The 22,500-nt window shown below is 39.9% G+C and overlaps 1 protein-coding gene across 5 annotated transcripts in view; it reads right to left on the minus strand.

The window, feature by feature from the left end:
* The window catches only part of cadpsa (Ca2+-dependent activator protein for secretion a), a 140,051-nt gene that overhangs the window by 44,066 nt on the left and 73,485 nt on the right, over positions 1–22,500 (minus strand). For all 5 annotated transcript variants that reach the window (XM_047149629.2, XM_053673956.1, XM_017450609.3 and 2 more), the window contains 6 exons: positions 20,152–20,291; positions 18,215–18,281; positions 11,247–11,355; positions 10,073–10,285; positions 1,798–1,934; positions 1,368–1,555 (listed from right to left, as the gene is read on the minus strand). In XM_047149629.2, coding sequence (XP_047005585.1) covers positions 1,368–1,555; positions 1,798–1,934; positions 10,073–10,285; positions 11,247–11,355; positions 18,215–18,281; positions 20,152–20,291 — 854 coding nt within the window. The remainder of the gene's footprint in view (positions 1–1,367; positions 1,556–1,797; positions 1,935–10,072; positions 10,286–11,246; positions 11,356–18,214; positions 18,282–20,151; positions 20,292–22,500) is intronic.

A 22,500-nucleotide genomic window follows, 5' to 3' on the forward strand; every position in this document is an offset into this window, starting at 1 on the left:
GTTTGAGGCTTGTTGGGGTGCCATGTTTTCTTTATCTGCACTCTTTATGTATAGGTGAAAGTAAAAGATAATCCCCCAAAAGCAGCACAGACATCTACGGGCACTAGTGGCACTCTGGGTAAGAGCGTAGAGACGAAGGTGCTGGAACCCAGTGGGGCACTAAATCTGGCAAAGTGAGAGAAGGAGAGTGAAAGCCGGTATGTCCCAGCCGGGGCTCCTGGAGAGGTGGAAGGAGGGGTTATGCTGCTCTGGGCTATTTCTTCTCTTTATATATACAAATATAAATTAGCATAACCACTAAATTCCCCCTCATGTAGGCCTTGCACTCTCTGATTGGACTTGAACCCAGAGTGACAGCACCACCCATACACACACGCTAGCCTATTGATCTACCGGTGCTGACAAATACAAGGCTCTTTTTTGTTTTTGTTTTTGCACATTTATCTTTTTTCTGCTCTCTGCCTACTTTGGTGGCTCATTGGACAAGCAAGGTGAGGCAAGCTATGAGTGTGTATGATTCTCACGTAACAAGGTACTTACAAGCAACGTCCCATTTCATTTTAGTCCAGATTGGCATTACTTCTGCTAATCTTCATGCAGGCTCTAGGCCTTAGACTTGAACCCTGACTTTCAGCACCACTCACACACTATAACTGATTGCTTCCCTCTCCTTCACTCAAAACCAAAGGTAGTCAACAACGTGACCACATTAAGACTCGAACCAAGAACCTCAGGGTTAAGAGGCGAGTACATTCCCACAGAACCAAGATCCCACAGAAAGGATTTTTTTTTTTTTTTTTTTAAGGAGTTTATCCTGAATGTGGACCATGCCCGACACTCATTTGACCTGATGTGTGAATGCTCAGCGTCTGCTCTGGTGTCTTCCTCCACCTGAGGCACATTTCCCTTTTGAAATGCATCACGTTCGCAACTTTAAGAAAGCAAAGGAGCCGCATCAGTGCATTTCTCAAGCTTGAAAATCAACTACAAGACCACAGGCCGAAACATTACTAATGTGAGTAGGTGAGAAGGGGGTGGGGCTTCCAGGGGGTTTCAGTTCATATCGGAGAGCTCAAAACGTCTGTGCAAGTGTCAATCATTCCAGATGCATAGGTCGATTCACACTGTATTATGGAGAGAAAAAAAGAAGACTTTTCCTTTGGTGTATTTTCAAGTGATTGCCGGCAGGTCTGCATCTATTCATTTGACGCACACTTTTATTCGGTGTATTATTCAAATATAGCCGAAACAAACTAGGTTCATATGAGTGACTGGTGATGAGAAAGGCTAAGGAATAGAGAAAGAGTTTTGCGTGAGAAATGGGATGATCACAGAGAAGACCGAGAGATGAATGCGTGATAACTTACCTGTTGCCGTGTACGTGTGAAGCACAAAACGCGAAGCTGTAGTGAAGCAGCGTAGGGTCGATCATCGCTCCGTTCTCAGCTCTCTCTAACAGGTCACTCAGGTAGCACAGGTGTCTGTGACAACCCCGTACACCGTTTCTGGCACAGTACTCGTCCAGGACAAACACCTGACCAGGACTAAACCAACCCTGCAGGGGAGGATAGAGTGGAGAAGACAGACATCTGAGTCATTTTCTGACACGAGGTATAAATACAAGGAATTCTCAAATGGTGTCAATCGAACAGGATACGAGAGTTTTAAAAAACTGCTCCTGAAACGTTACAACAAATTCAGTCTGAACAGCACTAAAAGAAAGCGAAATGAGCTGAAACGAATCAGGTAGAAATGAATCGTGTCGCGTTTGAATCCAGCTGAATCGTGTGCGAGTACCAGGCAGGAGTAGGAGTCGTTTAGTCTGTGGTCCAACGTGAGGCGCTGCACCATCTCGAACAGCGAGGAGTGATCGAAGTTACAGGGGTTCGCCGAGATGAACTCGTCCATCCCGTGTTTCTGCGCACGGTCTGCGTCTGTGTGTGTGTGTGTGTGTGTGTGTGTGTGTGTAGGGAGAAGGATAAGCTTTAGACAACAGACACTTCAGAAAGGACTTTGCCGTCAACATGCATTCAACACATTTAAATGAGTAAAGTTAATAAATAAAATCATTCTTAAACATGCTTTAGGATTTAGTCTTTAAGAGAGTAAATCGTTTAATTGAAATTTTTTAATGAAAAATATTATTAACAAGTTTTAATAATCGAATATACTAAAAGCCATGTTCAAGAGATTATCAGCAAAATGCTCTCATTTAAATGAACAATTTTCTATAATAATAATTCTGAATAATTTAATAATAATTAATAACATAATCAACTCTAAGATTTCAATAAACATATTCTAATAACTCTTAATGAATGAATAGAATAAAATCAGTCTATAAGAGAAAACCATTCGAAGGAATCTCCTTTAAAGGAAGAATTTACTGATTCATCTAAATGATTCGTAATCATTTCTAATCCTTTAATCAGTCTTTAAGAGACTGAGTCTTGTTTATATGATTCGCTTAATAATTCTTAAGAACTGTGTTATCATAAAATCAGTCTTTAAGATGCTAAACCAGTAAAAATGTCCCATTTAAATAAACAATTTTCCGAATAAATCGTAATCGTTTTTATTTCTATATCATTTGTTACTGTCATTCATTCAGAAATACAAAATTACTGATTGTTCCTACTTTAACTCCGTTAGCTGCTTAGTTAGTTAGCTAGTTAGCTCGTATAAGATACACTTTACTTATGCGCTTCATGACAAATACAATTGACATATAAACTACATAAATATATTTTATAAAAGCTTAGTCTAAAAGGTGTCACACAGATCATCAATGCTGCTATATTGAATTTGAAATCTTAAATCATAATACTTGAATCATGTGACATAGCTTTGTTTATTGAGGTGTATGACGCTTTCCAGCCTGACTTGACTGTCTTGCCATGGTGACGATATGACAGCGACACACTGACATTGTACATCTCACTACCTTGCACCAAGTCAACCCCAAAAGTGTCATAACACAACCTTAATTTTTGTTCATTAAAATGTATATCACATGACTCAGGTGTTATGAAAATGAAATAATAATAATAATAATAATAATAATAATAATAACAGAAGTTTTCTTTAAGCTAGCTGAGAGACGTTAGAATATACCATTATATTGTGTGCTACCAAATCTCATTTAAAACTGCTTTTATACTTCTACTCTTTAAAAACTCGTATTTTATTAACTGCGGCGATGTATTCATACAGCAGATTTGATATACGGTGCCCTCCAATAATATTGGCACCCTTGGTAAGTACGAGCAAAGACGGCTGTGAAAAATTGTGTTTATTGTTGAACCTTTTGATCTTTCGTTCACAGAAATACTTTACAGTTGTTTATTATCCATGAGAGCAGAGAGCAAATTTTTGTGATTTTTTTTTTTTTCAAAAGGTTAAACAATAAAGACAATTTTTCCACAGACTTCTTTGCTCATATTTACCAAGGGTGCCTATATTAGTGGAGGGCGCTGTATTTCCAGAGATTTTCCAGTGCCCCTGATAATCCTGATCGTCTACAGAGCCGTCGTTAGTCAACTAATTTCTCATTCTGGCTGCTCCAAATAATCCTCAGCCCACCAAAAATGCCTTTTACTGAGCGCTCCTCATATACACTGCACCCCCCCCTTCCCGGTTGGTCTAATTAAAGCAACCCTGTGCCACTAACCTGCGATCAGGGAGAGGACCAGCCCAATACCCCCTCTTACCACACACACACACCCTTATCCCCCTGCCCATGCAGCTATTGTCCATTAAGGGGACTAAATAAACCCAACAACACATTTTCACTTCGCTTAGGTATTACATCAGGGCCTGGGCAAATAAGCAGAACCCGGTGGCTTAATCCAGTCTGCTCGGGGGGCTATTCTCATTCTAATGCACCGTTTCTGACGGAGCTTAAAGCCCATACTGCAGGCCAGTGTCCATTCACGGCCAGCGGCCTGCCGAGTGTCCGCGCTTTGCATCTGAATGCAGGAACAAGGCTTAACCCTCACCTATGCTTTAGGGGTACATGCCTGCGACGTACCCATAAACTTCGCCTTTAGTGGATTGTGCATTTCAGATGGGTGTCTCGTCTACAATATTCATCATTATGTTACGAGTTTACACGCCAAGCTGTAATGAGATTTGGAGGGTTTGAAGGATTTTTTTTATTTATTTATTTTTTTTACGAAAAGAACAAATCAGGACTTCAGTTTATAAGCCACTATATTCTCACACCAAAGACCGACACTACTTTAATACTGCTGTATTATACACCACGTAATACTGCTGTGTTTGTGCAATTAAAATCTTTTTTCTATCTTTACTGTACCAGAGGATGGAAAGAACCTCTAATCCACATGCATTTTGAGTCCCAGATTTAGGAAGCGTGATTTTCAGTGTTGGAAAAAAACCTCACAACAAGTTTTAAGGTACGGTAAATACTATACATACTGTACACTACTACTGTACTATATATATATATATATATATATATATATATATATATATATATATATATATATATATATATATATATATATAAACTTAAGTTTAACTTTAACTTAAGTTTAGAAAATGTTTTGTAACTAGTAGAATTACTGATCATGTTGTTGTTGTTGTTGTTGGTGGTGGTGGTGGTGGTGGTGGGTTTTTTTTTTGTTGTTGTTGTTTCTTTTTATTTTATTTTTTGAGCAAATAAATTCATTCTGTTTATACAACTACATGCTAGACGAAACTAATACTGTGTTTTGAAATCAGCAATTAAAGTAATTTATGGCATTTGGAAGCTGACATAAAGTATTTAAATATGAATTTTAAATACTTCAGTTATATACACAAACGTATTTAATACGTTTACGCGTCGGCCAATGTTTTTTCCTCTTTGTTTCGAACCTGCTAGACGTAAGCGTTTACGAAACACATCGTTCGAAATGACAGGTTACAGTTCTGGAGATTTTAAAACAGCCCTAAATACAAACCTGTAAAATTCCAATCTCAAAAATGATGTGCAAGGTGGAAGCGAATTTATTATTTATTATTGAGAAAAAAAAAATTCTTTAATCGGACAGGTTCTACGTAACACAATACCGGTTATAGATATTAAATGCATTAATAAGCGTAAAGCCACCTTATGGACCTTTTTTAGAAAACTATTTGTTGCGCATCTTAATGCTTCAACCTGAAAACCTGACAAGGTTTATCTTGAAACGTTTCTAATCTTCGAATACAACCACATCCAGGCTGAAACAAAGGCGTCTGCGTGAACCCGTAAGTCAAAAAGGTGACACTGTGTCTCTCTAACGTGTCTGAAGATGAGCTTGTCACGTCGGTTTGACGTTAGCGGAGGGTAGGCACGGCTCTGGACAGTAACACACCATGACACTAGTCAGCTTCGGACAAGCAGGACAGAGCTGAACTGACAATGATTGATGGGATGCTCTTCATTTATAGATCCGCTCTGTAGAAGAGTCCACACTACAACATTTGGGGCTATTTAGTGCTTCTCCATTTGGAAGCGCCGACCCCCTCATGCACACACACACACACACACACACACACACACACACACACTAAAGATGGCAGAGTCTGAGATTAGGCCCACAGGCACGGAGTGACAGCGCTGGAGCGTCTTCGTGAGTGAAGAGGTAAAAAGAGAGGAAGAGAAAAAGAGTGACAGCACAGGGTCATGTTTAATCACAGCGCTTCTAAATTAATCCCCTCCTTCAATATGGCCGCCCTCATCAGCCTACAGAAACACAGGCAAGTTCTGTCAGCACTGATTTCTGCTATTTCTGTCTCTGTAAAACAGTCATGATTGACGGTGACACTTCAGACCAATCGCTGTTTGTTTTTTGCATTCGAGTCGCAACAGATAGTTTTTAATATTTACTTATTTTCTATTCGTTATAGGGTTTCATTTCCGTTTTTGTTTTTATCCTAGCATTATCTTGGATCCGATTCTACAATAATTACACAATGACTTTGTTTAACATTAGAACGGCATGGTTGAATTCTCGATTCTGATTGGCCCAATCACACGGCTCAGGCAGTAGTTGGTTTATATTAACGCATCTCGTTCTAATGCGTTATTGTTTCTATAGTAACAGCCCATATGCAGAGACATGTTCTGCAGATACATAATCTAACAGTAATAATAAACAGATTAAAAAAATTAAAAAAAAGTTGATCAAAAACATCTAAATGTATAGTCGTTGATGTGGTGAGGTTTTGTGTGTAAGAAGATGCTTATTTAACATTTACGGAAGGAGTCTCCAGTGTCAGTGGATTATATTTTTATACAACATTACTATTATTTCGCAATTATTCCTTATATAAACCATTGTGTCCTTTAGCATTCTAGCTCGGTTCTTATTTAAAGCAGATCTCTTAACGATGTAGGTACTACGCTACGGCGAACGCTAAACCTTTCCTCGTTTATGCGCGGGAGATTCAGGAAAGTGAGTCACGTCGTAAACCGTGCAAGGAAAGAAACTTTCTTTTGACTTTCTTTTTGCTCTTCTTATTATTTGAAACATGGTGTTTACTTATTTTTAAACCATGTCAAACAGAAATTCTTTCTGTATACACTTTACGCTGATTTAGTCAAGATTAGAATGGTGAGTCTTGAATGTTTTCCTTTCTGGACTTAAGTTTCGGCTACTTATTCTCCAAAATTACTACCAAAAAGGAGTTCGAATTCACCAATATTCTAAAACAAACACCAAAACAGATCAAACAAACAAATAAGTAACTTTCCCTAACCCTAGCCCTAACTCGTTTAGTTGTAGTTGTAATGTCATTTCTGTACTATTATTGTATTTTTTCTTAATATTAGTTTAGTTTATGAAAATTATATATATATTTATATAGACAGTAAAATCAAAACCATCAAAAAAAATAAATAAAAGTATAAATAAATTTGACTAAGGTTATAAATGATATTAATAAATGAAAGGGTCAGTCTGTTTTTCATGTCTTTTAGGAAGGGCACATGAGGTTCTTTAGTGTTTATGTGATATGATATCTGCTACAGACTAACAATCATCATATTAAAAGGTACATATTTGGCAGCTCTTGTTTGTGTAAAAAAATGGGAAAAGAAAGTGAGTTATTTATAAAGGGTAAAAAGAAAAAAGTCTACAGGCGAATGTTCAGACGCATGTAGAAAAGCGTAATATTAATTTGAAGATTTTTGCCTTTCTTTTTAAGTCACATCGGTAGCTGAGAAGGGAAAGACATTGTGAAACAGCGAGTAGTTATTTGGTAACATTCCACTGATAGTTTCCAGAAATAATCAGGTTGTAAACACACTGTTTAATTCATGGGGCGTCACTTTTAACACGGTAATTACCAGCTGCCGAGAGGTGCTGAGCGCGCTGGCGCTTCAGCCAAACCAGTAGTTTCAATGAATTCATTTAGAGCAATAAATCCACAACCGCGACGGTTGGAGAAAAATCACCTTAATTAAGTCATCAACATTTCCATCAACGCCGCTTCGTCTCCGTTTGGATTTTATTTTTTTTTAAATATCTGATTGTTGAGCGGAGTATTGGATCAGAATAAACTGACTTTCATCTGAATTAATTTTGTAGGTTTATTTGTGTGTGTGTTTGTGTGTGTGTATAGAGAGAGAGAGAGAGAGAGAGAGAGAGAGAGAGAGGGAGGGAGGGAGGGGGGAAGGAAAGTATGCAGAGCAAAGCACATCTGTAACTACAGTAAACATCCATGCATACTAATCCTACATTTTATATTTCAAACCTAACAAAATATAAAAGAGCATTCCTAATCACTGCCAGGATGGAATAGACAGACAGTCGAAGAGGAGGAGGAAGAGAGAAGGAAGAAGAGAAGAGGAGAAGCATCCAGCTACAAGAGAGGGAAGAGGGACAGGACACATTTAAAGACATGAACACTAGAAGGAAGGAAGGAAGGAAGGAAGGAAGGAAGGAGGGCAGAAAGGAAGGCAGGCTAGCAGGAAGGAAGGAAGAAAGGAAGGAAGAAAGAAAGGGCAGAAGAAAAAAGAAAAGAACGAAAGAAAGATAATACAGTGGACTTAATTAGCAGGTATTATTTGGTTGTAATAGTGAAGGTAGGCACAGATATCTCTCTCTATGTGCACTATGAGAGAGTGAACTATGGAGAGAGTGCACTATGAGAGAGTGAACTATGAGAGAATGCACTATGAGAGAGTGAACTATGAGAGAGTGGACTATGAGAGAGTGCACTATGAGAGAGTGAACTATGAGAGAGTGCACTATGAGAGAGTGGACTATGGAGAGAGTGGACTATGAGAGAGTGAACTATGAGAGAGTGCACTATGAGAGAGTGAACTATGAGAGAGTGCACTATGAGAGAGTGAACTATGAGAGAGTGAACTATGGAGAGAGTGGACTATGATGAGAGTGAACTATGAGAGAGTGCACTATGAGAGAGTGCACTATGAGAGAGTGAACTATGAGAGAGTGAACTATGAGAGAGTGCACTATGAGAGAGTGAACTATGAGAGAGTGAACTATGGAGAGAGTGGACTATGATGAGAGTGAACTATGAGAGAGTGCACTATGAGAGAGTGCACTATGAGAGAGTGAACTATGAGAGAGTGAACTATGAGAGAGTGAACTATGGAGAGAGTGGACTATGAGAGAGTGGACTATGAGAGAGTGCACTATGAGAGAGTGAACTATGAGAGAGTGCACTATGAGAGAGTGCACTATGAGAGAGTGGACTGTGATGAGAGTGGACTATGATGAGAGTGCACTATGATGAGAGTGAACTATGAGAGAGTGCACTATGAGAGAGTGTACTATGAGAGAGTGAACTATGAGAGAGTGCACTATGAGAGAGTGGACTATGGAGAGAGTGGACTATGAGAGAGTGAACTATGAGAGAGTGCACTATGAGAGAGTGAACTATGAGAGAGTGCACTATGAGAGAGTGAACTATGAGAGAGTGAACTATGGAGAGAGTGGACTATGATGAGAGTGAACTATGAGAGAGTGCACTATGAGAGAGTGCACTATGAGAGAGTGAACTATGAGAGAGTGAACTATGAGAGAGTGGACTATGAGAGAGTGCACTATGAGAGAGTGCACTATGAGAGAGTGGACTATGAGAGAGTGAACTATGAGAGAGTGCACTATGAGAGAGTGCACTATGAGAGAGTGGACTGTGATGAGAGTGGACTATGATGAGAGTGCACTATGATGAGAGTGAACTATGAGAGAGTGCACTATGAGAGAGTGTACTATGAGAGAGTGCACTATGAGAGAGTGGACTATGAGAGAGTGCACTATGAGAGAGTGGACTATGAGAGAGTGCACTATGAGAGAGTGGACTATGAGAGAGTGCACTATGAGAGAGTGCACTATGAGAGAGTGCACTATGAGAGAGTGCACTATGAGAGAGTGGACTGTGATGAGAGTGCACTATGAGAGAGTGCACTATGAGAGAGTGGACTGTGATGAGAGTGGACTATGATGAGAGTGCACTATGATGAGAGTGAACTATGAGAGAGTGCACTATGAGAGAGTGGACTGTGATGAGAGTGGACTATGATGAGAGTGCACTATGATGAGAGTGAACTATGAGAGAGTGCACTATGAGAGAGTGGACTATGAGAGAGTGCACTATGAGAGAGTGGACTATGAGAGAGTGCACTATGAGAGAGTGGACTATGAGAGAGTGCACTATGAGAGAGTGGACTATGAGAGAGTGCACTATGAGAGAGTGCACTATGAGAGAGTGCACTATGAGAGAGTGCACTATGAGAGAGTGGACTGTGATGAGAGTGGACTATGATGAGAGTGCACTATGATGAGAGTGAACTATGAGAGAGTGGACTGTGATGAGAGTGAACTATGAGAGTGAACATAAAGTGAGAGAATATTTCACATGGAGTCACTACAGTCTTTAGGTCACACTCCACCACTCCACATAACACACATTTAATTTCTCTCATAGTGAATAAACAAGCAAACTTTGATTTAACATCCCTATATGAACAGTCTAAGTGTGCGTGTGTGTGTGTGTGTGTGTGTGTGTGTGTGTGTGTGTGTGTGTGTGTGTGTGTGTGTAAAACACTCACAGAACTGTGAAATTGGAGCGTCGAGCTGCGGTGCTGTTCCTTTTTTAGCGTTGAGTTTTTGGACCTGTGTTGGAGGGATGGGTTTGTGTGACTGGCCCGTGGCTCTGTACATGGCCTGAACCCACAGGATCCGGTCCTGCTCATCATCGCTGGCAAAAATCACAGTGTCGCCTTCCTTCACAGCGTTAAAGAAAGTCCTGCCTCCATCCAAACCTGCACCAACAAACACATGCTTCACAAAATAACAATACAATTCTTTTATATATATATATATATATATATATATACATATATACAGTGCCCTCCACTAATATTGGCACCCTTGGTAAATATGAGAAAAGAAAGCTGTGAAAATTTGTCTTTATTGTTTAACCTTTTGATTTTTTGTTAAAAGAAAATCACAAAATACTCTGCTCTCATGGATATCAAACAATTACAAACAAAACACAAGTTCATAAAAAAAAAAATCTCTTTGTTAAATATAGGTGTGCAACAATTATTGGCACCCTTTCAGTCAATACTTTGTCCTAGCTCCCTTTGCCAAGATAACAGCTCTGAGTCTTCTCCTATAATACCTGATGAGGTTGGAGAATACATGGGAGATTATGAGAATGAGAATGAGAATTTTCTATAAAAAAAAAAAAAGTACAAATCAAATAAAAGTAAAATAGAATACATATGAAAATTAAATGCTTTTTTAAATATAAAATATAATTTGTATGCTTTTTAAAATATCAAATATGTATAATACTTTCAAAAATGGCACCATCAATTAAATAAAATATTTACCTTTTTTTTTTAGCAATTATTTGAGATATCTCCCCGAGTTTTTAAAAATATATATATATATTTAATCACATTCAGATATAAAGCTATTGCTCTCGTGCTCTCATAGAATCCAGAAAGGGTGAAACAAGTAAATCGAGTTTTTCACATCAAGAGCACAGATAGTCACCGATGTGGGGAACTGTGTCTACATTAATGTAGTGTTAAATGTTAGCATTAAATAGTAAATAGTAAAAAAAAAATTCTACAACTTGCACACATGAACTGAAAAAAGCAATTTCCACACTGGAAAAGAGTGATCTCTTATAGTAGCTTTATTTATTTTTAGATTGTGGATTGGGAAAACGTGCAGTGTATAAAAGCGCAGAGATGGATTGGGTGGAGTTACCTGGCTGAGGGTCGGTGTAGTCCACAGTGTATCCATCCAGTTGGAGAAGCTCCACAGGTTCTGCCTTCTTCTCTCTGTAGCTGCACATGGCGAAGTTGTACTGACTCACCTGAAGACATTAACAGGTCAACGTTTGTTTGTTTTTTTTTTAAAAAAAAAGGCACAGATTTAGATCGGTAATGAGCAAGTGCTGAGGAAAAACTCCCTAAGAGGAGTTTCGAGGAACCAGACTCAAAAGGCAACCCGTGCTCTTCTGGGTGAGATTATAAATCATTACAGAATCCACGTGCAGAAGATTACAGACAAACAGTACTAACAATGATGAAAGACCACTAAACCGATATGACTCGAAATCAGGAAGCGAAAAAACGATAGAAATGCACGAAGGTTTTTAACAACAATCTGTATTAACAAACTGATGCTCAAAATAACACATTTGAAACAACTACACCGACACGAGAGTAAGAAGAACACACTGTGACGTGCGGCAATGCGTAAACGGAGCGTGGTTGATTGTTTGAGTCAATCCGGTAATCGTCGTCCAAGTCCATCGTGGGGGTCAGTAAACGATAAACAAAAATAATCCATTAACAGCAAGGAAAACACTAATCCGGGAAGTCACATGACTCACAAGCAACCGCATGAAACAAAGCTCAGAAATGCACATGCTTTTGTACAATGAACGAGACTTCACTACGAGACAAACAAAAGCGAGTGTCTATAAAGACAAACTAATCAAGGGCTGGACTCAGAACAGACGCACACATTAGGTAAGAGACCAAACTGAGGGAACAAGTACCTGACATAAAATATATACTGTACACAATCTGATTAACTAGTCCAGGACGACGTTAGATTACACACAACCAATGAACTAGAACTGGAGGAGAAAATCAAACCAAAATAATAACAAACGTACACGCTGGACTAGGACACAAACAAGAGCGAACAATGCTTGCCATACCTAGAACAAAGTCTACTTGTGAGCCGAAACTGGCCCATTAATGGATGCTGATCGAGGTCTCAGATCTCCTCAGGTAATAGCGCTGTAATACAGTGCCGCGATCTGCATCTGTATTTGTTCAGCGCTCAAAATATCTGTATCTGTTCAGATTTTAACCTAAATCGGGCGTGGTTTAAACCATAGGAAATTGAAGAGCATTTACCTGTCTGGAAGCCAGAAAAGAATGACAATTGAACTGTTCATTAAGCCTTAAAGTCATATCACCCTACCCCAACATCACTCTGCCAAGCAAGCAGCTAGCTTATTCTATTGTCTCTGTAGAATTCGTTAACATTGTCTTGATAGCTTGGTTTTTTAGAGTATATAGATTGAGATTGTATAAAAACCATCACATTACCAAAGGTGTTCTGTTGGTGCTTACATGATGTAACGATAGTTTAACTATTTGGGAAATTTTGAGCTAGCATTGCAGAACATCTAGCTTAATGAGTCTTTATTGATCACATATACAGTAGAGCACAGTGAAATTCTTTTCTTCGCATACCCCAGCATGTTAGGAAGTTGGGGTCAGAGCGCAGGGTCAGCCATGATACAGCGCCCCCTGGAGCAGAGAGGGTTAAGGGCCTGGCTCAAGGGCCCATCCCCTGACCTTCCAATCAGTAACCCAACTGCCAAGCCACCATTGCCCCATGTAGAATATAACGCCAACATGTTCACACAGTTATCCTCATTTGTATTGATTTGTGTTGATATTTATGTCAATATACATTGCAATGAAGAGGAAAAAAATATATACCAAGCGGACCCCTTGCATTTTCCGACCTGGGGTCCCCGTAGTCCCTAGAATCGCCTCTCACAGCTCGTCCCTGAATGAAAGTCAAAACCTCCCGCTCACGTGACTTTTTTGCACACGTCAAGTCTCAACCAGATGCCATGTGAACCTTTATGGCAAGCTTTCTAAAAAAAAAAATCAAATCAAAAACAAAAACAAATGTACGCTTCCTATCTGTATATCTGTCAGTTTAGAACACGTTATCTGTTCAATCTGAATAATGTATTTGTATTTGGTTACTAGGTAGGGTTTAAGCGATGTGTGTATGGAGACCAGTCGTCTCAGCCACCCTGGGTACGGATGGGAGCTTGGCTTAAATCCTGCCAATCAAACGTGAATGATGGATGAGTGAATGTGAATGTGAGCCAGGCGACCCTCTCCCATCAACCCTTCCTCTGTCATATCAGGGCCGTGCGTATCAATCTGACTCGCCCTGTAAGTGGAGTCTCCCTCTCACCCTGCGCTCAGAGTGACACCATCAATTCAATGTCATGTGTGTGACGACGGGGCTCGCTTCGCCTCCTGGCTCTCGAACCGTCTCCGCAGCGAGCAGGTGCCTCGGGGACACCGCACACCCCTTTTCCTCTCGCCAAGCCTCCCTCCCCCGTCACACCAGGGTGCTAAAGTTCGAGACTCCCCGTGCTTGGCTGACCTGCTGTCAAACCGACAGTTAAAGGATTTTAAATGACTCTGGCTCCCTGATTAGCCTGGTATGCCTCGGCCTTTTAAATGACCTCGTCATTGTTGTTGTTGCTCTAGAAATTGCATTGTGTGTGGGAGAGAGAGAGAGAGAGAGAGAGAGGGAGAGAGAAAAGAGTGAGCATAGGCGAGCTGCAATCAATGAGATATTACTGGCTGAGAAGAGACGCCCCTGGTCACTCGCAGACATTAACATATTCACAGGCTCGAGACTGAGTGAGCAAGCAACCACGTTATGAAGAGATGAAGAGACAGAAGAAGAGGGGAGTGTGTGTGTGTCATGGGGGTTAGACAGCCAGCTGTTCTGCAGCATCGCCTCCAGACTGCAGAATAATTAGACTTCACTTTGCATCATAAATATTTGCCTTACGCCTTCGGTTTAGCCAGCGCCACTGGGAGATCAAAGCCGCACAGGAACAGAGGTAAAAAGTGCTGGAAATATAAAGAAGGAGGAGGAAAACTAGAAGAAAACTAAGAAGAGGAAGGAAGCAACAAACGCGAAGGATGAATAAAATGAGAAGAAGAAGGAAAAGAGTCATTTGAAGAAAACAACAAAGTCGAAGAAGAAGTCGATACAGACGGAGAAGATGAAATGGGAGAAGAAGAAGAAGAAGAGGAAGAAGAAACTGAAAGAAGAAAAAGAATCATATGAAGAAAACAACAAACAACAAAGACAAACAACAAGGAAGAAGAAGTTGATAATGACGGTGAAGAAGAAGAAGAAGAAGAAGAAGAAGAAAGTGAAAGAAGAAGAAGAGGATAATGAAGAAGAAGAAATAACAGCAAAGAAGTAGAAGAAGTTGATAATGATGGTGAAGAAGAAGAAACTGCAAGAAGAGGAAACTCAAAGGAGAAATGAATGATGGTGAAGATGAAACAGAAGAAGAAGAAGGAGAAGAAACTGAACGAAGAAGAAGAAGAAGAAGAAGAATCAGGAGAAAACAACAAAGACAAAGAAGTAGTAGAAGAAGTTGATAATGATGGTGAAGATGAAATGAGAAGAAGTAGCAGAAACTGCAGAAAGAGGAAATTCAAAGAAGAAGAAGTTAATATTGATGGTCAAGATGAAACAGAAGAAGAAGAAGAAGAAGAAGAAGAAGAAGAAGAAGAAGCAGAAAAAGAAGAAGAAGAAGAGAGAAAACTGAAAGAAGAAAAATAAGAATTAGGAGAAAAAAAACAGACAAAGAAGTAGTAAAAGAATTCAGGAAACTGAATGAAGAACGCAAAAAAATAAAACCTGAGTAAAGGATCGAGAAATCCAGTTCAAACTGTGTGTAGATATATATGATGCACTGAGGCGTAGTTTGGAGCTGATCACAATCTCTTTCTATTTTTTCCTGGTAGAATAATAGAACTCGGAGGCCTTTACCTCTCACAGTGAGAACCCTATCAGATGCACATTAAAACTACAAGCCCACAGTATTTTATTTAGAAGAACTGTGGCGTGAATCTCGGATTGTATGATGATCAGTGTGCTCAGTTACACTCCTGACACTCGGTCTGTAATGGCTGCTGTTGTGTCGTAAACGCTGGTCTGTGTGAGATGTGCTACATCTGGTTGTGCCAGTGCCTCTCAGGCGAGAGCTGTAACTGCTCCACACAGCCTGTAATTAAACACATCTGCATAATTGAATGGTAACAAGTGTCTCTGACACGAACTAAAGAGGGCAGAGTAAGTTTCTTTAATAATTATTAATCATTATTGCAAAGGAGGTGTGGCCTATCTGGCTGTTAGTCCTAGGAACGGAGGTGTGGCCTATCTGGCTGTTAGTCCTAGGAACAGAGGTGTGGCCTAGCTGGCTGTCAGTCCTAGGAACGGAGGTGTGGCCTATCTGGCTGTCAGTCCTAGCAATGGAGGTGTGGCCTATCTGGCTGTCAGTCCTAGGAACGGAGGTGTGGCCTATTTGGCTGTCAGTCCTAGGAACAGAGGTGTGGCCTATCTGGTTGTTAGTCCTAGGAACAGAGGCATGGCCTATGTGGCTGTTAATCACAGGAAAGGAGGTGTGGCCTATGTAGCTGTGAGTCCTAGGAATGGAGGTGTGGCCGATGTGGCTGTCAGTCACAGTAAATGAGGCGTGGAGGTGTGGCCTCTGTGTAATAAAGGAGGTGTGATCTATGTAGCTGTCAGTCATAGGAACGGAGGTGTGGTCTATTTGGCTGTCAGTCCTAGGAATGGAGGTGTGGTCTATGTGGCTGTCAGTCACAGGAAAGGAGGTGTGACTTATGTAGCTTTGAGTTCTAGGTATTGAGGTCTGGCCTATGTGGCTGTCTGTCACAGGAAATGAGGTGTGGAAGTGTGGTCTCTGTGTAATAAAGGAGGTGTGGCCTCTGTGTAATAAAATAGGCATGGATTCTATCCAACAAAGTAGGTGTGGCCTCTGTACAATTAAGGAGGTGTGGCTTTGATACAATAAAAGAAATGTGCAATAACCAAAGTCTGGCCTCTGTCACAATGAAGGAGGTGTGGCCTCTGTGCCTCTAAGTCACAGTGAAAGGGGAGGGGAATAGCTTCTCTGCTTGTCAATCAAATAAAAGGAGGTGGGTCTTCAGTGTCCATCAGTCACAGTCACAGTGAAGGGCTTCACACTGTTCAAATATCACACTGAATCAGTACAGCTGATATTACAACTATATGTATGTAAATTCATATTTATTTCCGTTCCCTGTTTTTGCAGAGCTCTTTACGATAGGCAGCGTCACAGCTCCAGGTCACATGACCTGAATCACCTGATGGAGCGGAACGATCGCTGTATTAGACCTGCGCATGGAGAAATACTAAAACTAAACCATCTCTGTCTGATCTCTACAGCATTTAAACCCCACGTTCAAGTGACAGATGGAGTAGCACACGTTCACCAGACTGCTTCCACAAGACCCATCATGACAAAAACCAGAAGACATTGTCAAAAAAATAGAGGATGTGTGAAACAAAACAGAAAATAAACAGAAAATATACAACTCTTATGCACACACAAGGATGCTCAGGAACATGAACGAACAGGGCATGTTGGAATGTTTTCACTTGCATGCCCACACAGACACACACACACACACACACACACACACACACACACACACACACACACACACAGACTACTGTGGCAGTAGTTTGTTGAACATGTGGCCGGGAGCATGTGGCAGACGTGTGTGTCTGTGTGTGTGTGTGGGGGGGGTTTGGGGATGTGTTCCCGTTTCTGCAACACTCGACTGTCATCTCCATGCTCTTGGACAAGTAGGCACGTGCAGATTTTTTATTTTATAATCGGAATAATCATTTGAGATGCTTTATGTTTGATCAAAAAATCATATTAAAAAACAACTGTATATATGTACACGTACAGCTGCAATCAAAATGATTCAGCCCACTGAATAGAATCCCTCACAACAGCACAAATATGCAAAATAAGTACTGGTTCAAGCACGAATCTAATCAAGAGCTTCATTCGTTGCAGCAGGTGTGCTTGAGCTGGAACACATGAAATACCTGAACTGTCTAGGGGCAGAAAATGTATGAAATACCTGGACAGGGCAGAAAAAGGAAGCCATCAACGGCTGCAAGCAGATTTCTGAGAAGGCAGGTTGTGAAAAACCCTCGAGTGACTGCAAAAGACCTGCAGTGAGACTCGGTGGCAACAGGCACTGAGGTTTCAGTGAGCACAGTAAGGCGTGTACTAAACGCAGAAGGTTTCCAAACTGGAACTTTTCTGCACGATGGATCAGCGGTATGTCTGGAGGAATAAGAATGAAGAAAGAACACTCTGTCCACAGTCAAGCATGGTGGTGGCTCGGTGATGCTCTGGGGCTGCTGTTGATCCTCTTATTATTATTATTATTATTATTATTATTAATAATTTTATTTATTTAATTATTTTTAAATTACTTTGTGTCACATTCTTTGTAAAGCAAAAGCAGGTGTTTGAAAGGTGGTATATACTGTACATTAAAATAAATAAATAAATAAATATTTATATTATAAATATTTATTTATAAATAATAAGTATTACTTGTTAAAATGTATAAATAATAACAACTTATTAGCACATATTATTATTATTATTATTATTATTATTATTATTATTATTATTAACTTATCTTTTGTTACGCTCTTTTTAAAGTAACCTTCGACAGTAGAAAAGTGGTATATAAATTAAACTCAAATAAACAAATAAACAAAACAGATAGATAGATAGACAGATAGATAAATAGCCAGATAGATAGATAGATAGACAGACAGACAGACAGATAGATAGATAGAGAAACATATTGTTTGCAGCCGCACCTGAGTGTTTTACCTCACTGCTGAAACTTTTCCTCACGCTGTCCAGATCAGATCTGCTCTACTGAACATTATATGCATGACACAGTGATCAGATGAACCTGGCTGTAGTAGCAGGAGACGAGCTCGCTCTCTATCCACAGAAACACGGGTGTGAAAATAAAGGAATAAATCTAAATCTAAAGCCGAGTACATACCTGCACCAAGACAAAGAACCTCTTCTTCCACCTCTTCCACACGTTCTTCCCGATGGCCCAAAGGTATCTGCACACGATCACAGCACAGGTGTAAAGACAGGTGTAAGATTACACTGCACGCCATGCAGCACACGCCTCACACACGCCTCACGGGCAAACAGCGGGGACAATGCTCTCATCGTTTGGAGTCGGTTTTCAAATAGAGTTCTTATGTGTGTTATGACAAACATAATCGCTGTACTTGTTGCAAAACTGTGCTAGCTGTTGGCACAACAAAACAGACTTGTAGTGTTTGTGAAGAGTTTGGTGTGTGTGAGAATGCACGTGTGCTGCCCTCTGATGGACAAAACACAGCGTAAACACCTACAACGTATCAAATTTTATACATCATTTTCATTTTTCACCATATTCTATTCTATTCTATGTTTATTTCTAATTTTCTAGAGGGCGGCTGTTTATACCTGCTACGACGTAATGAACAGGAAAGCTGTTTTGTGGATGCGCCACAATATTAAATGTAACCGTAAACAATTAAAAATCGTGACGTTCATTAACAAATGAAAAACTGTAATCGCTGTGGTGTAGCAATCCACTTTGGGGTGGTAACAGTGACCCCGCTTCACGATGGGCCACATCACACCACCTCGGATGTGGATTATTTTCCTATAACAGCACACTCCAAGTGTGTTTTTCCTTACATATTATACAGAACATTATACAGATTTCTCTTTTATCTTGTCTTTTCATCTCCGGTTACTGATTAATATCATTTTATGTGGCTTGACCTCACTAAATATGTCTAGATCATTGGAGCTACGTGTATGTAGTGCTTTATTTAGTCAGCATATAACTGTTTATAATCAGAAGCTGATTAAATAGTCTGACCTGTCAAAGCATTAGTGTGATGTAATAAATAAATAAGTAATGGTTACGATGTTGTTGTGGATGACAAAGTTTCCCCACATGGATCAACATTTATTTGATCGTCTGTGTTAAACACAACCATGAATTTGCATGACATCTTCTTGAGAGAGAGAGAGAGAGAGAGAGAGAGAGAGAGAGAGAGAGAGAGAGAGAGAGAGAGAGTGTTTGTGTGTGTGTGTGTTTGTACAAAAAAGTTTATTTGCCTTTGTAGTCTGTTGGCTATACATGGCTATAAATGTGAAAATGCCTGTCTCTTTCTTGTAGAATGTGCATTGTTAAAACTAAGCCCTCAGGGGTAATGGTGTATGGTTAATAAGAAATTAATTTCTTTTATATTTTTATACTATATTAGAAGACTATCTTAGAAGAGTGAGTGAAGAACAAGGCCAATATAGCAGAAATTGTATTAGATTTAAATGTTTTGCAGTATAATGTTATCCAGTAGATGGCGCCAAAAGACAATAAATAGACAAAAAGTGATTTTTATTTATTTATTTATTTATTTATTTATTTATTTTAAAATCTCCAGACAATAATTATTTCAGAGCAGAGATTCTCAAAGTGGTGTCTATGAAGTATATCGAGAGCGGCTGTGATTTTTTTTTTAAATAAAGTGGTGGAAATTACAGACCATAGTTACCAAATTAATATATTTATTGTTGATTGAATCCAAACCTCAGTAACTCAATATGTTCTGTTAGTGGAACGTTCAGACACACATCCAACAATGAGCCTAATATTTGAATGGATGAATTATGCTGTGTCAGAACCTGTTAATGAATACTCTTGTCCACTAGATGGCGCCAAAAGACAATAAATAGTCAAAGCAAAGTTCTCTAGGAAATAATTACATTAGAGGTTTAAGGAATTTTAAAGGATTCTTCATATTTTTGCTTAAAAATAAATAAGCTAACCTTAAAAAAAATACCCCAGCATTTTTGACATGCAACTGTTCAGAGAGTTGATTTCCTATTAATGAGTATTGACAGTTTTTACTTTTCACTCATACTCACCCACAGTGTTTCATGTTCTGAGGTTTGTCCATGCGTACAGCAAGTTTAATCTTCAGGTCGCTGTCGGCGCAGCCTTTAGACACCGTCATCTTGTGTAACTCGGACTGTTTGGGGCTGTTGGGAGTCGGATGTAAAACAACCTGTATGCAGAGGAGAAACAATTCATTTTACAGCATTCTTTAAGGCTATTTTTTAATCGTCTTAGGACCACGATGTGCGATGGGTTAAGCATTTTGAGACAATGACTGATCTTATCCAAGGGCTTTATTTAAATTTGTTTTGATTTATTATACAACAGCTACCAACCAGGGAGAGTGAATGCTAACACTGGCTTCTAAGAAGTAGACAAAAAGATCCCAATTAAACAAATGAGACTTGGTCATTTATTTATGGAGGAAAATGATACTTTTGGCAAAAGTATGTGAAGCTCTAGGATTAGCAGTTTAATTTGAAGGTGAAATTAGAGTCTGGTGTTTTCAATCAATGGGATGACGATCAGGTGTGAGTGAGTGAGCACCCGGTTTTATTTAAAGAACAGGGATCTATCAGAGTCTGATCTTCACAACACATGTTTGTGGAAGTGTATCATGGCACGAACAAAGGAGATTTCTGAGGACCTCAGAAAAACAGTTGTTGATGCTCATCAGGCTGGAAAAGGTTACAAAACCATCTGTAAAGAGTTTAGACTCCACCGATTCACAGTCAGACAGACTGTGTACAAATGGAGGAAATTCAACACTACTGTTACCCTCCCCAGGAGTGGAGACCAACAAAGATCACTCCAAGAGCAAGACGTGTAATAGTCCACGAGATCACAAAGGAACCCAGGGTAACTTCTAAAGGCCTCTCTCACAATGGATAATGTTAATGATCAGGAGAACACTTAACAACAGTGGTGTGCATGGCAGGGTTGCAAGGAGAAAGTTACTGCTCTCCAAAATGAACACTGATACCTGTCTTCAGTTCAAAGATCACATGGATGAGCCAGAAGTCTGTTGGAAAAATGTTTTGTGGATGGATGAGACCAAAATAGAACCTTTTGTTTTGAATGAGAAGCGTTATGTTTGGAGAAATGAAAACACTGCGTTCCAGCATAACAAGCTTATCCCATCTGTGAAACATGGTGGCGGTAGTGTCATGGTTCGCGCCTGTTTTGCTGCATCTGCGCCTGGATGACTTGCCATCATTGATGGAACAATGAATTCTGAATGATTCCAGCGAATACTAAAGGAAAATGTCAGGATGTCTGTCCGTGAACTGAATCTCAAGAGAAAGTTGGTCATGCAGCAAGACAACGACCCTAAACACAAGTCATTCTACTAAAGAATGGTTAAAGAAGAACAAAAATATGTTTTGGAATGTCCAAGTCAAAGTCCTGACCTTAATCCAATAGAAATGTTGTGGAAGAACCTGAAGCAAGCAGTTCATGTGAGGAAACCCACCAACATCCCAGAGTTGAAGCTGTTCTGTACTGAGGAACGGGCTAAAACTCCTCCAAGCCGAAGTGCAGAACCGATCAACAGTTACCCCGAACGTTTACAGTGCATCCGGAAAGTTTTCACAGCGCTTCACTTTTTCCACATTTTGTTATGTTACAGTCTTATTCCAAAATGGATTCAATTCATTATTTTCCTCAAAATTCTACAAACAATTCCCCATAATGACAACGTAAAAGAAGTTTGTTTGAAATCTTTGAAAATTTATTAAAAATAAAAAAACAAAATAAGCACATGCACATAAGTATTCACAGCCTTTGCTCAATACTTTGTTGAAGCACCTTTGGCACCAATTACAGCCTCTTGTCTTTTTGAGAATGATGCTACAAGCGTGGCACACCTGTTTTTGGGTGGTTTCTCCCATTCTACTTTGCAGGACCTCTCAGGCTCCATCAGGTTGGATGGGGAGCGTCGGTGTGTAGCCATTTTCAGATCTCTCCAGAGATGTTCAATCGGGTTCAAGTCTGGGCTCTGGCTGGGCCACTCGAGGACATTCACAGAGTTGTCCTGTAGCCACTCCTCTGTTATCTTGGCTGTGTGCTTAGGGTCATTGTCCGAAAAACATCCCCACAGCATGATGCTGCCACCACCATGCTTCACTGTAGGGATGGTATTCTCCAGGTGATGAATGGTGCCTGGTTTACTCCAGACATGACGCTTGCCATTCAACAGTTCAATCTTTGTCTTGGTCTTGGTCTGAGAGTCCTTCAGGTGCCTTTTGGCAAACTCCAGGCAGGCTGTCATGTGCCTTTTACTGAGGAGTGGCTTCCGTCTGGCCACTCTACCATCCAGGCCTGATTGGTGGAGTGCTGCAGAGATGGTTGTTCTTCTGGAAGGTTCTCCTCTCTCCACA

This window comes from Ictalurus punctatus, chromosome 21, assembly GCF_001660625.3.
Source record: "Ictalurus punctatus breed USDA103 chromosome 21, Coco_2.0, whole genome shotgun sequence".
In the NCBI taxonomy this organism is placed as follows: Eukaryota; Metazoa; Chordata; class Actinopteri; order Siluriformes; family Ictaluridae; genus Ictalurus; species Ictalurus punctatus.